The sequence below is a fragment of the Salvelinus fontinalis genome, chromosome 6 (assembly GCF_029448725.1).
Source record: "Salvelinus fontinalis isolate EN_2023a chromosome 6, ASM2944872v1, whole genome shotgun sequence".
NCBI classification, from domain to species: domain Eukaryota; kingdom Metazoa; phylum Chordata; class Actinopteri; order Salmoniformes; family Salmonidae; genus Salvelinus; species Salvelinus fontinalis.
In genome coordinates this window covers 73,646,500-73,662,705 of record NC_074670.1, presented here as the reverse complement: position 1 = coordinate 73,662,705, position 16,206 = coordinate 73,646,500, and the positions used below count along the sequence as shown (strand labels likewise).

Sequence of the window (16,206 nt, the reverse complement as noted above, 5' to 3'; positions counted from 1 at the left end):
CTCTGCATCACTCACAGGAGAGTCTCCTAACCAAGTACACATATGGTGTTACTCACATGTCCTCAACCTTGTGCTAACTGACACCACTGGGGTTGTTGTGGCAAGTGAATCCCTTTTCTCACTACTGAATGACATTGCAGTGTTCGTTCGAGATTCCTACAAGTGCATGAAGCTATGGGAGGAAACCAGTGAGGACAGGAAACACAGACGGCTTAATGTAATTGGTGAAACATGCTGGTGGGCCAAAGACAAGGCCTAAAGGAAAGTATTTGGAAGCTTTGCAAAGCCTGACCAGATGTGGTCATCACTATGGAAAGAATGGAAAAGGATGTGACCATAAAACCTGCCATCCGAACCAAGGCCCAAGGGTACAAGGATGCTATCCTAAAGTATGAAACCAGACTTACAGCTGAGGTTTTTCTCTGGATTTTTGAGCAGACGTCCCCTCTCTCTCTAAATACTTGCAAACAAGTGGCATGGATATCGTAACAGCACAGCACTTGGTGGCGGAAATGGAGGATAACCTGAGAAAGTGTGCCCGAGACTTTGAGGGTGTGAAGAGGGCAGCAGACGACTTTGTTGAGTGGGCCAATGTCATTCTGGAGGAGCAGCAAGACTGTGATGCCGAAGCTCAGACTGCTCTCCCAGAGAAGAGAACAAAAAAGAAGAGAAAACCAGGTGAGTTGGCAGAAGACGAGCCCATTGCTAATGCAGACATGGATTACAAAATCAAGATCCACAATGTGGAACTGGACACTGTTGTTGAAAGTATTCACAGCCGTTATGCAGCAAATGCCGTGCTGTGTGCAGATGTCTCCTACATGAATCCCAAGCCTTTTCCTGAGATCAGAGAAAAGGGCCTTCCAAAGACAGCCATGAAGGAGCTCAGCAAATACTTACTGGAATTTGAAGAACATGACACTGTTGAGGCATTGCAGGCTGAACTGATCAGCCTTGCACAACAGTGGGAAAGACTGAAACAGTCAGCATTGGAGGAGTACAACACCAGGGCTGCCGCCGCCAGTGATGAATCAGGGGAAGGCTTTGAGGATCCTGATGAAAGTGTGGAGTTGGTGAGCAGAAGTTGTTCCACGTGTAAAAACTGCCCGATATGCTGCTATCTTCTACTGTCTAAGTACAATCTGCTCACGGATGCATATCACATCATTGGTTTAGGCTACAAGTTCCTCCTCACCCTATCCATCACTCAGGTGGCTTGTGAGAGGACCTTCTCCACCCTGAAATTCATGAAGAACCGCCTAAGAACCTCCCTCACTCAAGAGAACCTTGAAGCGTTCCTTTTGATGGCAACAGAGGAGGAGATTCTTAGGGGACTTGACAAAGATGACATCATTGACAAGATGGCAGAGAGCAGTGAGTTACTGCGCCGCCTACTGGTTTACTAGTGGTAATTACTTCCTGGTTACTCTGAAGTAGCTATGCTATGACTCTTCCTTAACAGGCTGACATGGGTGAAATAAAATTTGCTGTGATTTAAAGCTTCTGTACAGAGGCATGTTTTTGGGACTTTCATATTATACTTGCAGTTATGTAGCCAATGTTCAATTTCATTGACTCAGTATTTAGATGTGTTTATTTTTGTGCAGTTTGTTTTATGGACACCCGTGAGTGAACATTGTAATCTACATTTTTTTGTAGAGTAGCTTATTGTATTATAATTACTTACATTGTTGTAGGTTATGTTCAAGTTCAGTGAATGTGTGAAGTTTTTTTATACTTTATGCATGAATATAAAGATAATAATTTGAACATTTGAGCTAACGCTGTATATCTCATTCTCTTTTTAAAAAGTGTAGGCTAATTGTTTTGTGTGTCTAGCCTTGTACATTTGAATGTGCTATGATTGGTGTATTCCGAGTTTTTGAGGGTGCACCCATAGCCATAGCATACTTTGAAAACTCAGTGTACAGATCCCGTAACTTGTTGGTCAGTCCCAAATGTTTGTATTTTGTAATGTGGATAACTTTCTTCCCAGATGAACATAGTGGCCAAATGTATAACTAGTTTGGTACCCGTTAGATCAACAAATAGGGTTAGCCTACAAAATTAGCGGTCTGGTGGTTAGCGTGAAGAGGGTGGCCTGGGATGGAGTCAATATCCCAGCCTAAATGATTGTATCAGTCCGCCCCTGATGTTTGTGCTTTGGGGACCTTTAACAGAATGTGACTGGAAAAACAGAATGCTTTAAAATGGAAATAGCTGTTCTATCATTCAGCCTACAGTAGCAGCCAATGTGTGGTGTTCAATGTAGACCTACATTCCATGAGACTTTTGAAAAAATCATGCAGGGCTTGACATGAACCTGTTTATCCACTTGTCCTTCAGACAAGGAGATGACTGAAAATGTTGTGTTTGATGCAAGAAACCATTTTACAAAATAAAATGCATAATTATTCACATACCATTATTACAGAGAATCAGACAAATGATGCTACCCTGTGCATATTGGCTACTTAGCTTATTCAAGCCTGTCTCAAAATACAACACTGCCCCTTTAAGACAAGAAAAGCTCTTTATCTGACTCGCTTTTCAAAGATGTCTAGAAATGTACACATTTTGTGCTCTTATAGGAAGCAATCACTCCCCCATTGCTGACCATAAATGATCTAGAACTGGGCTAATAACTCAGTAACTAGCTAAGGATATGAACAAAATGTGGACACGGGGCTACATGCAGCTCTTGCTTTGATCTCAAAACAAGTACATCTACTCAAGACCAAAGCTGTATACACAGTCCAGTTCAAAGTGAATGGCACAGATCCATATTTGGCAATGGTATATAGGCCTACTGCAGCTCTGATTGGTTAGGCCGCACCGGTCTGTGTAGAGTATGGACTGAGTCATGCAGGCTGTCTGTGTAGAGTATGGACTGAGTCATGCATCTGTCTGTGTAGAGTATGGACTGAGTCATGCATCTGTCTGTGTAGAGTATGGACTGAGTCATGCATCTGTCTGTGTAGAGTATGGACTGAGTCATGCATCTGTCTGTGTAGAGTATGGACTGAGTCATGTAGGCTGTCTGTGTAGAGTATGGACTGAGTCATGCAGGCTGTCTGTGTAGAGTATGGACTGAGTCATGCAGGCTGTCTGTGTAGAGTATGGACTGAGTCATGCAGGCTGTCTGTGTAGAGTATGGACTGAGTCATGTAGGCTGTCTGTGTAGAGTATGGACTGAGTCATGCAGGCTGTCTGTGTAGAGTATGGACTGAGTCATGCAGGCTGTCTGTGTAGAGTATGGACTGAGTCATGCATCTGTCTGTGTGAGTGTTTGAGTGAGTGAATGTAGAGCTGGCCGGTATACCGCATTTTACCATATACTGTATTTTATTATATACCAGTATTGATGCACAGACCGGTATGGGTTTTTACTTTATCTTTTGTCTTTTGTTACCAAGTTGTGGATAAAATAAATTGTGTTAGCTGCTAATGCTAATCACTAGCTAGTTGGCTAGCTAGCTAATAAATGTACTGAGTCAGCGCAAACGTAGCTAGCTAATACAGCCTAATACGAGTGCTGGTGTAGGCCTAAATCAGCATGTTGTTTGAGCAACAGTATCTTCTAAATCAGAGAGGAAAATACTAAGCATGAATATGTTACTAGATGAAGAGAAAACACTTAGTGGCACTCCAGTCTCCTTTTCACCTCATTTATCACCTGATTTACATATTGCTGCTCAATATGGCAACCAGAGAATGGGGTAGTTGCAGCTCAATAAGACTACCATAGAATGGGGTAGCTGCAGCTCAATATGACTACCAGAGAATGGGGTAGCTGCAGCTCAATATGACTACCAGAGAATGGGGTAGTTGCAGCTCAATATGGCAACCAGAAAATGGGGTAGCTGCAGCTCAATATGGCAACCAGAAAATGGGGTAGCTGCAGCTCAATATGGCAACCAGAGAATTGGGTAGCTGCAGCTCAATATGACAACCAGAGAATGGGGTAGCTGCAGCTCAATATGACAACCAGAGAATGGGGTAGCTGCAGCTCAATATGACTACCAGAGAATGGGGTAGCTGCAGCTCAATATGACTACCAGAGAATGGGGTAGTTGCAGCTCAATATGGCAACCAGAGAATGGGGTAGCTGCAGCTCAATATGGCAACCAGAGAATTGGGTAGCTGCAGCTCAATATGACAACCAGAGAATGGGGTAGCTGCAGCTCAATATGACAACCAGAGAATGGGGTAGCTGCAGCTCAATATAACAACCAGAGAATGGGGTAGCTGCAGCTCAATATGTCTACCAGAGAATGGGGTAGCTGCAGCTCAATATGACAACCAGAGAATTGGGTTTGCTGCAGCTCAATATGACAACCAGAGAATGGGGTAGCTGCAGCTCAATATGACTACCAGAGAATGGGGTAGCTGCAGCTCAATATGACTACCAGAGAATGGGGTAGCTGCAGCTCAATATGACAACCAGAGAATGGGGTAGCTGCAGCTCAATATGACAACCAGAGAATGGGGTAGCTGCAGCTCAATATAACAACCAGAGAATGGGGTAGCTGCAGCTCAATATGACAACCAGAGAATGGGGTAGCTGCAGCTCAATATAACAACCAGAGAATGGGGTAGCTGCAGCTCAATATGTCTACCAGAGAATGGGGTAGCTGCAGCTCAATATGACAACCAGAGAATTGGGTTTGCTGCAGCTCAATATGACAACCAGAGAATGGGGTAGCTGCAGCTCAATATGACAACCAGAGAATGGGGTAGCTGCAGCTCAATATGACAACCAGAGAATTGGGTTTGCTGCAGCTCAATATGACAACCAGAGAATTGGGTTTGCTGCAGCTCAATATGACAACCAGAGAATGGGGTAGCTGCAGCTCAATATGACTACCAGAGAATGGGGTAGCTGCAGCTCAATATGACTACCAGAGAATTGGGCGAGTGGGTGTGGAAAGGAAAGTAGAGGGCGTGTAGAAAGGCGTAGGTGTGTCAGAGCGCTCTGCTATAGGTTAGACGGTTTTGATTGAGCTGTGCTTTTTTTGCTCCTGTTTCTTACCACGCAACTACCGTACACTAAGCTACCATACATTACATTGAGCTACCATACCACAACAGTTTGCACTTCTGTTATGAAGCCACAGGATGAGTCTGAGTCATAATTCACTGTTATTTTTACACAACAACGATTGTACATTTTGGATTAAAAGTACTGATGATGGGTGCTTCATGCGTTGTATGTGTGTGCTTAGTGTGACTGTCATCCTGATACAAGGTGTATGTTGCCGGACAGTAGTGCTTGTCAAGCAGGACGTTCATGCCCTCCCCATTGAGTAGACTGTATGTGCATGTATCAAGGTGACATCTAGACGGTTATCAATGTTAGTTATTTCTTGTATAGGCTGCTATCCTACTTGAAATAAAACGATGGGGGGGGGGGCCACATTAGCGTCCTGCTGTCAGGTCGGCAGGCCTGTCCATACAACACAGGTGCACTAGTGGCCTTCTTATTGACTCGTCTTGCAGCTCAATCCGCCACGTAAAATGGTCTTGAGTGCACAATAGCTGATTCGCTTTCCATACACCAACTCCTTTCGACACACCCACTTGCCCGTACTTGTCTCCATATTGGGTTGCTTTTCAACAGGAAAAGTACAAAAATCACTAGAGGACGTCTTGAATGTAGCCAAAGATTCCACTCCCCTGGGAAACACTGACCAACACTTTAGTTCTTACCCTGTCACAATAACGCCTCAATAGGGATCAGTAGGCTATTCTAATTGCTAATTCTATGAACGCTTCCCTGGCTTTTTCATTCGTTGTCATGTTAAACAACACTGTATTCAAAGTGGCCACTATTACCCACTGGTTGAGTCAATGTTGTTTTCACGTCATTTTAATGAAATTATGTTGAACCAATATGGAGTAGATGTTGAATTAACATCTGTGCCCAGTGGGTACATTCTAACTATATAATTAGAATAATCATTCTATTTCCATAATTACACCAGTTCACCCAATTGTTTTGATCTAAATCCCAAGTCAAATCGCAAATGCAATATTTGGTTAAAAATAACGGCTAGATTTTTTGCCCATATGGTGCAGCCCTATGTGCCAGTGTGTAAATGATCTCAAATGAAATCAATTTCTGGTTTAAGTTGAATTGAACAGTATAAAACAATCAGAATGAAGAAAGACCCATTGAAATCACTTAGAATGTATGTGTTGCATCCTAGGGTCAAAAACATAAAATACTGTCATACTGTAAAAAAATATTGTGATATGATATTTTGGCCAAATCGCCAAGGGAACGTACCGTAGGTTGTAATCTCATCGATCAACATCTCAACCATTACCCAACTGTCCACGCTGAAATGACATCTCTCTCTCTCTCTCTCTCACTCCATTGTAGAGCACTGAAGCCCAACCTGAAGTACTGAGATGTTTAATCCCAATGGAATCGGATGTATAAATAAAATATACCATTTAAAAACACCAGCTCACAGTCACCTAACACACACAACATAGGAAACCCTATTCCCTCCGTAGGGCTCTGGTCAAAAGTAGTGTACTATATAGGGAACAGGGTGTAATTTGGGATGCATACATATACTGAACAAAAATATAAACACAAAAGTTGTAAAGTACACAACATGTAAAGTCCCATGTTTCATGAGCTGAAATAAAAGATTCCGGAATTTTTCCATAAGCACAAAAAGCATATTTCTTTCAAATGTTGTGCACAAATTTGTTTACATCCCTGTTAGTGAGCATTTCACTTTTGCCAAGATAATCTATCCACCTGACAGGTGTGGCATATCAAGAAGCTGATTAAACAGCATGATCATTACACAGGTGCACCTTGTCCTGGGGACAATAAAAGGCCAATGTGTGCAATGTCACACAACACAATGCTACAGATGTCTCAAGCTTTGAGGCATGCACTTGGCATGCTGACAGCAGGAATGTCCACTAGAGCTGTTGCCAGAGAATTTAATGTTAATTTCTCTACCATCAGCCACCTCCAATGTCATTGTAGAGAATTTGGCAGTACGCCCAATCGGCCTCACAACTGAAGACCACGTATAACCACGCTAGGCCAGGACCTCCACATCCAGCTTCGTCACCTGTGGGATTGTCTGAGACCAGATCGTCTGAGACCAGATCGTCTGAGACCAGCCACCTGGACAGCTGATGAAACTGAGGAATATTTCTGTCTGTAATAAAGCCCTTTTGTGGGGAAAACCCCATTCTGATTGGCTGGACCTGGCTCCCAAGTGACCTCCCAGTCATATGAAATCCATAGATTAAGTCCTAATTTATTTATTTAAATTTACTAATTCCCTTATATGAACTGTAACAGTTTCCTGCTGCGCATCAGCTTGGTAATTATCACCCGAGCATTCAGCATACTCTGTCCATTCTCCATGTTTATTCTATTAGCTGTAATCTATGGAGGTCAACGGGGGGGGGGGGGGGGGGGGGGGGGAGTATAAAAGAGAGGAAAGGAACATCGGGAGTTTTGTTCCTCTGCCCTTGCCACTGACATATGGACCCTAGAGGTCAGACAGAGTAGAGGTCAGTCAGTGACACTGACCCCATAACAAAGACCAGACTTCACTGATAGGTTGACATTGGTGGTCACAAAAATGCACACTGTTGTGCTGGTGCATTGCCAATCACATTTAGTTAGGCCTAATTTATAATTCTGAATGTCATGAGTCTGCAGTTAAATCATGAACCTGGGATATTAACAATCAATACCTTGTGCCTTTACCAAACGCGGCAGAAATTGATTTCCATAAACGGGCCATGTGATGTGGGTGTAGAGAGAGAGATTCAGTATAGTGTGAGTGATAAATGTTACCAGAACACATTATTTTACTGCCAGTAGCCTCGATAAGGCTCTCTGAAACTATAATTAGGAAAGTGTCTGTGCTTGCAGCCCTAGCATGCTTCTCAGCTTTCTCTCGCCAGGGAAGGTTCAGAGTTCGAGACTAACTGGAGAGATGTGCTATTTCCTTGAGGGAGTTGAGCGAGCTGGGAGCTAGCCTACAGTACACCTAGACACACTTGGCACCGTTCGCCGGTGGCTTTTCCTCTCATTCCACCATAAAGTGGGGTGTTCGAGAGGAAAATACTGCACACATTGGGCCTCTGTTATAGCTTAAATCAGGGGTCTTCAACTTTTTTTTGCCCAGGGACCACCTCCCAGGCAAAACGTATTTTGACCTTCCCATTTTGTCATTGGAAGAGGAAGTGTAAACTCTAAACGTAGCCTATTAGCTAGACACACTTTGGCTAAATGCAGCTGTTTATCTGGTTAAACAACGGTTAGGGTTACCTGCTGCACTGGCAGCCTATTTGCGGGTGCTTTTTCAGAACCAATATCAGATACGCCAGTGAGTGTAATGTGCTCAACACTAGGAGTTGAGAAGTAAAGTTGACATCATTAGAAAGAAGATATTCTCCTATTTTCAACTGTCCGATATATAATTCAAAATTCGTTTATTATGTTGTTGCTAGCAATTTTCATTTAAAAACTAAATTAAATAAAATTTAATTTTTTCCACTTTAGAATTGTTCGAGAAAAATACATGGACCCCCTGCAGTACCCCTGGCTGAATACCACTTGCTTAAAGCTATAATCCTTGGTTATTACATCAATGTTTTGGATTTATAAACAGGGATGGAATTTATGTTTTTTTGGGCACTCGCCAGCTGGGCTAGTAGACTGCAATTTTTACTAGCCCGGGTCCTAAATATGTGCCATGTAATATTTGAAATGACAAAAGGTCACTAGCCAGGCTAGCATATTATCTTAATTTACATCCCTGCTTAAAAATTAATGATTACCTATATACCCATTAATTCTTGAAGAATATAACTTAGAAATGCCTGATGAGCGTACCCCATCAGAACCGAAATATAGCGTAAGTTTGATTTTCTCCAATATTTGTAAACAAAGTTAACATAAACAAACACTGTATAGACTCGAAACATGGTTAAAACTATAATGTTGATATAATGAATGGTCAGTCCTTGCATTCATAGCTCTGTCTATTAATTTGAGAGTGGTTACATTTCTTACATTTCTCCCTCAGCTTTTTACCAAAACAGAGAAGTTCGCTTTGCTATTGTTTTCGATTAAGGATTCTAGCTTTAAGGAATGTGCCAAATACACAATGCTATCCAGATAATATTGTTCTGACTTCTGATAGCATTTCTGACACGTAGACTAGGCTTACATTCACCTCCAATCTCAAGACACAACTTTGGGTAAGAAATGTTGCCTACAGGCCAATGCGCATCATAGGTGCCAACTTGACGTGTCATCATCATTGGAAAAGAGTGAATTTGAATACAGTTTTTAAGTTCCCCTTCTCCACACACACAGCGAATTTGCCAAGCTTGACACTCTATTGAGTTTAAATATGACACCTACTTGGCATTCTGAGTGCTCCACATGATAGTTTCCAGTAATTTGGCGTCAGAAGGTAACGTCGACCTAAATACGAAGATAAAGATCCAGAGGTAACACTTCAAGCACGCGAGCCCTGTCATTCTCACAACCGGGAGATGGAGCGAGCCGAGGAGAGAGTCCGACCGGTCGTGCGCGTGGCAGGGGAACAGCCGCTATCTATCGCTTTCTTCTGTGGCTCGTGTGTTTGTTAGTCGGGTGCGTGTGAGGTCGATGTTAGATACATGTCCGTCTGTCCGGTATGTCTTCAGATCCTCGTTTAGACCTGTCTTTGGTTGAACCGTCCGCAAAGCGCGCGTGTCAACAGCCGTTGGTTCTTAATTCCGGTTTTGAGAGGTTCAGGGAGGGATGAAAGCCGATGTGATCCGTTGTTGACCTGTAGCTGAGAAACCGGGGAAGTTCCTTCTTCTCGTCTTTGTCCCCAATGTCAAACCGACTCGGTTCCTCGTTAGATCAGGTAGCCTATGTCGAGGTCTCTTTGCAGCCTGGGCTATTATTGTGGTCAGAAGGGTAGCCTAACGGCAGATGTCTTTGTCAGATGAATGTTATCACCCAGCAAAGCTCTCTCTCTCTCTCTCTACCCGTCGCTGTATTTCATAGAATAGATGACAACACGTATCATAATTTAGAACTCCATCAGCAACACCCCCGACATAACACACTTTAACCGTCTCTTCTCCTCATTCCTCCATTCTCCTCTCTTCCCTAGAGCGGAGAAACTGCGGTGAGTTAATGTAGTAAATATTTCCTCTCCTTTCATCCGCTGCGCTCCCCCTCTCCTCTTCTCTATTCGTCCTAGAACATTTGAGAGGTCCGATTGAGCTGGAGCTGTATTCCTGCACGCACTGCCCGGATGCCTCCATGCAGCAGTAGACCGGTCAGTAGCTATGTGCTCTTTGTCCTTGAGTCTAGAGTTATTTATTGTGCAGTGGGCTAGTAGACGAAGGACGCACAGTTAGAAGAGGTCTAGTCTACCAAGGGTCAGGATTGCTCTCTTCCTCTGTCTCTCTCGTTCACTGCGTGGAGCCCGACGTCCTCGGGTTTGAGTCTCTCCTCGAGCTTAACAGTTGTACGGTAACCTGACGCCCGGGCGCGAAAGGGACAGCCCACCATGTCAGCCGCCGCAACCAATCAGATAGCTCGGTCCGAACTCCAGCAGCAGTGTGTGTGTTGGTCCGGTCCATTACCCCAGCCCATTGCTCTGATATCCGTTTAAAACTTTCCCCCCTTAATAATTATACTGCTTGTGTGAACATCGCAAAAGGAACATAATGCTAATGCAATGACTGGCCCATTAGAAATCACGTAGGGAAACACCTACACCTACAATTATTTTTACATCTTCAGGCTATGTCAAGCATGTTTTATACAAAACGAGTGGTGTGAAATGCTCCCCTGAATCTCATCACAATGTCAGACAATGAACTTCATGGGAACCTATTACGTCAATACATAATAGGGCAGGGTTTCTCAACTGGCAGCTCACATGGCTAATTTGGCCCCTGGGTGATTTTCTTTGGCCCCCCAAGTTGTCTGAGCAAAGAAAATCTCATCCAAAGTATTCCCACACATAACAGAGAGAGGTACACCCCTTCAAATTAGTGGATTTGGCTATTTCAGCCACACGCATTGCTGAGAAGTGTTTAAAATTGAGCACACAGCCATGCAATCTCCATATACATTGGCAAGAGCTCAGTGACTTTCAACGTGGCACCGTCATAGGATGCAGCATTTCCAACAGGCCAGTTTGTCAAATTTCTGTCCTGCTAGAGCTGTCCCTGTTATTGTGAACTGGAAACGTCTAGGAGCAACAGCTGCAAAGTGGTAGGCCACATAAGCACACAGAACGGGACTGCCGATTGCTGAAGCACGTAGCGCTTAAAATTGTCTGTCCTCGGTTGCAACGCTCATTATCGAGTTCCAACCTACCTCTGGAAGCAAAGTCAGCACAATAACTGTTCGTCTGGAGCTTCATGAAACGGGTTTCCATGGCTGAGCAGCCAAAGATCACCATGTGCAATCCCAAGCGTCGGCTGCAGTGATGTAAAGCTTGCTGCCATTGGACTCTGAAGCAGTGGAAACGCGTTCTCTGGAGTGATGTATCACGCTTCACCATCTGGCAGTCCAGCGAACAAATCTGCCTGAATGCATAGTGCCAACTGTAAAGTTTGCTGGAGGAGGAATAATGGTCTGGGGCTGTTTTTCATGGTTTAGGCTGGACCCCTTAGTTCCAGTGAAAGGAATTCTTAACGCTACATCATGCAATTACATTCTTGACGATTCTGTGCTTCCAACTTTGTGGCAACAGTTTGGGGAAGGCCCTTTCCTGTTTCAGCATGACAATGCCCCAGTGCACAAAGCGAGGTCCATAAAAAAATGGTTTGTCGAGATCTGTGTGGAAGAACTTGACTGGCCTGCACAGAGCCCTGACCTCAACTCCATCGAACACCTTTAGGAGGAATTGGAATGCAGACTGTGAGCAAGGCCTAATCACCCAACAACAGTGCCCGACCTCACTAATGCTCTTGTAGCTGAATGGAAGCAAGTCCCTGCAGCAATGTTCCAACATCTATTCGAAAGCCTTCCCAGAAGAGTGGAGGCTGTTATAGCAGCTAAATGGGGTCCAACTCCATATTAATGCCCATGAATTTGGAATGAGGTTTTCGACAAGCAGGTGTCCACATACTTTTGGTCATGTAGTCTATGTGATCGTATGTAAATGTAACCAAGGTTTGAAATTATGATTTTTTGGGGGGTCAAACATATCTGTTTGGGCTTCTTGCGGTCAATTTGCAATTTATTTGTAATTATGTTCCGGCCTTCTGATCATCCCCTCAAGAAAATAAATTGTCCTGTGGCTGAATGTAGTTGATGATCCATGCAATAGGGGCTGTCCATTGATGTTGAGGAAGAAATGCTATACACTTAATGATTGTGTCTGTATCTGCGCCGGCTTTGTGTGTGTCTGTCTGTCACTTGTGTGTGTGTGTGTGTTCACTATAGGTTTGAGCCCCTGCATTTGTATAATCAACGTTGCCCCCTAATGGTTGAGGAGAGATCAATTGATAGATCACCTGGAGAAAACACACTAACATAATTGCATTAGAAAGATAGAAAGATAGCGGGAATTTACAGTCACATAATATGTTTGGGGAATTAGTCATTGTATACTGAGTCCATGGATTTGTATTGTAGGTCTTCTACAGAAGGGCAAATCAAATCAAATTCACAGCAAGGCTGTAACAAAAGCCTGCACCTCTAGCTCTCCAAGAGGACAGTTGACCACTGGATGTGTCCCAAAAGCCACTTTGTTGTTCCTAATTCCCTATGGGCTCTGGTCAAATGTAGTGCTCTATAAAGGGAATAGACTGAAATGTGGGACACAGACCTGTGGTCCACGTTCTACATGAACAGAGACATGGTGCTACACCCAGAGACTGAGGTCTGTGGTTCTCTGTCACATATTTACACTCAGCAAACACTGAAACAATGACCTCATCACTGCGAGACGTAGCCAAGGCATGAAGTCAGCAGTACCACAGTGAATAAAACCAAAGATATTCTAGTTAATTGATTTTCCTATTCCTCTCTGATAAAACCTATCCCATCTGTCACTGGCCCGTCTCAGAGGCCTGTGTTGGTTTATAGAAGGGTTTTTCCTAACAGGTACACTGTGCTGCTCGCTGCATTGGTGCTAGTGATCCTATTTATTTGTGCTAAATAAGATGTGTTGAAGAAAGTTGTTTCCTAATCATCATTCTCCTCAGGACTGGAGTAGACAGGTCGCGTCAAGCAGTTCAAGAGGTGCAGACAAAAATGACCTTAACATCAGAAAAAGTAGCCAGAGACACACGCCCAAATTGAAAAACGCTCGGTGAGAAACTCTTACTACTTGGTTAAGACATGCCGTTTAGACAACAACGGCCTTCATCAGACAGACAATGAGCGGAGCCTCTCGGCATGTGGAGGGTCAAATGGTTAAACCCTCATTATCTAGAAGAGAGAATTATGGGTAGGATGTGGCCTACTTGTGATTCGCCCCTTCTAGCTGCAATCAATACCACACACACATTAACAACTGGAGAGGAACACACACACACACACACACACACACACAGTCGTTATCCTGGGGTTATGAGGCTCTGAAATTGTTGTTACAGTAATTCATGAAGCTTTGATTTCACCACAGCCACAATAAAAGTCAAATAAAACCACTTCCTGTTTAGAAGTCTGATTACTGCCCAGATGTCCTCCTCTCTCACAGCCTCACTCGTAATTGCTACGGGAACTATTCTTCTGATTTCACTGAGTCACAGTTCCTATATTATCACCCGCAAAAAGTAACCGATTCATAATTGCTGTAGGAAATGAGTCCGACTCCTCCTCTCTGATCTGATCTCACATCAATGTGTTTTATACAAACTAATGTCCCTCCTTTGATGGCTTCATGGCCTGAAGGACTGTTTCCATTCTAGAGGAAGAATCTCTCACTCAGGCTGTCTGCCTGTCGTTAGGTTACTCAGGCTGCCTGCCTGTCGTTAGGTTACTCAGGCTGCCTGCCTGTCGTTAGGTTACTCAGGCTGCCTGCCTGTCGTTAGGTTACTCAGGCTGCCTGCCTGTCGTTAAGTTACTCAGGCTGCCTGCCTGTCGTTAAGTTACTCAGGCTGCCTGCCTGTCGTTAGGTTACTCAGGCTGCCTGCCTGTCGTTAGGTTACTCAGGCTGCCTGCCTGTCGTTAGGTTACTCAGGCTGCCTGCCTGTCGTTAGGTTACTCAGGCTGCCTGCCTGTCGTTAGGTTACTCAGGCTGCCTGCCTGTCGTTAGGTTACTCAGGCTGCCTGCCTGTCGTTAGGTTACTCAGGCTGCCTGCCTGTCGTTAGGTTACTCAGGCTGCCTGCCTGTCGTTAGGTTACTCAGGCTGTCTGCCTGTCGTTAGGTTACTCAGGCTGCCTGCCTGTCGTTAGGTTACTCAGGCTGCCTGCCTGTCGTTAGGTTACTCAGGCTGCCTGCCTGTCGTTAGGTTACTCAGGCTGTCTGCCTGTCGTTAGGTTACTCAGGCTGTCTGCCTGTCGTTAGGTTACTCAGGCTGTCTGCCTGTCGTTAGGTTACTCAGGCTGTCTGCCTGTCGTTAGGTTACTCAGGCTGTCTGCCTGTCGTTAGGTTACTCAGGCTGTCTGCCTGTCGTTAGGTTACTCAGGCTGTCTGCCTGTCGTTAGGTTACTCAGGCTGTCTGCCTGTCGTTAGGTTACTCAGGCTGTCTGCCTGTCATTAGGTTACTCAGGCTGTCTGCCTGTCGTTAGGTTACTCGGATTTTAGATTGGAGTTAGTGAGAGAGAGCAAGATATTTAGGGGGGTGCAACGGGGTTGGAGAGAGAGAGGGAGGGGTTTCAGCGGAAGACAGAGGGACGGAGGGCTTTGGGAGGGACAAAAGTGTGTGTGTGTATGTTTGTGTGTGTGTGTGAGAGAGAGAGAGAGAGAGAGAGAGAGACAGAGCGGTATCATAGATGTCTGAACCCACTTGCTCCCATCAGCTGTCAGGTCACAGTCCTGAGTCCCTGGATTAACGTGTCACTGTCACTGCCTGTCTCAGTGACGTCACTCCGGGACAGAACACACACACACACTTTAAGGAGAGCACACACACACAGGGACTAACTATAAATGTGAGGTTTTAATAAGAACCAGAGGTTTCAGGGGCTCTCTCTCCTCTCTCCCTCCCTCTCTCTGTCTCTCCTCTCGCCGTATCTCTCCTCTCTCCTTCCCTCTCTCTCTGTCTCTCTCTCTCCCCTCTGTCTGTCCCTCTCTCTGTCTCTCTCTCTCTGTCTCTCTCTCCTCCCCCCTCTCTCTGTCTCTCTCTCCCTCCCCTCTCTCTGTCGCTCTCTTTCCCCTCTCTTTGTCTCTCTCTCCTCCCCCTCTCTCCCTCCCCTCTCTCTGTCTCTCTCCTCCCCCTCTCTTTGTCTCTCTCTCCTCCCCCTCTCTCCCTCTCTCTCTCTCCTCCCCCTCTCTGTCTCTCCTCTCTCCGTCTCTCTCCTCTCTCCTCCCCCCCCTCTCTCTCTCTCTCTCCCTCCCTCTCTCCTCCCCCTCTCTCCCTTCCTCTCTCCTCCCCCCTCTCTCCTTCCCCCTCTCTCCTCCCCCCTCTCCATCTGCAGGATTTCTTTGGTCCATCTACACGCATCACCTCTAAAAACACCACAGAATGTCTTTGTGCTTCTCTATCAGGGGTATAGCTTGGTGAATAGCTTGGTGTGTCTCTACCAGGGGTATAGCTTGGTGCGTCTATACCAGGGGTATAGCTTGGTGCGTCTACCTGGATTATAGTTTGGTGAATAGCTTGGTGCATCTATACCAGGGGTATAGCTTGGTGTGTCTCTACCAGGGGTATAGCTTGGTGCGTCTTCTACCAGGGGTATATATTGGTGCATCTCTACCAGGGGTATAGCTTGGTGCGTCTATACCAGGGGTATAGCTTGGTGCGTCTATACCAGGGGTATAGCTTGGTGCGTGTTATACCAGGGGTATATATTGGTGCATCTCTACCAGGGGTATAGCTTGGTGTGTCTTATACCAGGTGTGTCTTATACCAGGGGTATAGCTTGGTGCGTCTTATACCAGGAGTGTATATTGGTGCATCTCTACCAGGGGTATAGCTTGGTGTGTCTACCTGGAGTATAGCTTGGTGAATAGCTTGGTGCGTCTATACCAGGTGTAACTACGCCATTCAATCCTGGACAGATTGGTTTGGTGGAAAATTCTC

The 16,206-nt window shown here is 44.9% G+C and overlaps 1 protein-coding gene across 1 annotated transcript in view; it reads right to left on the bottom strand.

Moving 5' to 3' along the window:
* The window catches only part of LOC129858696 (ephrin-B1-like), a 153,135-nt gene extending 142,591 nt beyond the window's left edge, over window positions 1–10,544 (bottom strand). Inside the window, exon 1 of the mRNA XM_055928023.1 lies at window positions 9,419–10,544. Coding sequence (XP_055783998.1) covers window positions 9,419–9,537 — 119 coding nt within the window. The 5' untranslated portion in view covers window positions 9,538–10,544. The remainder of the gene's footprint in view (window positions 1–9,418) is intronic.
* Window positions 10,545–16,206: the final 5,662 nt, after the last annotated feature.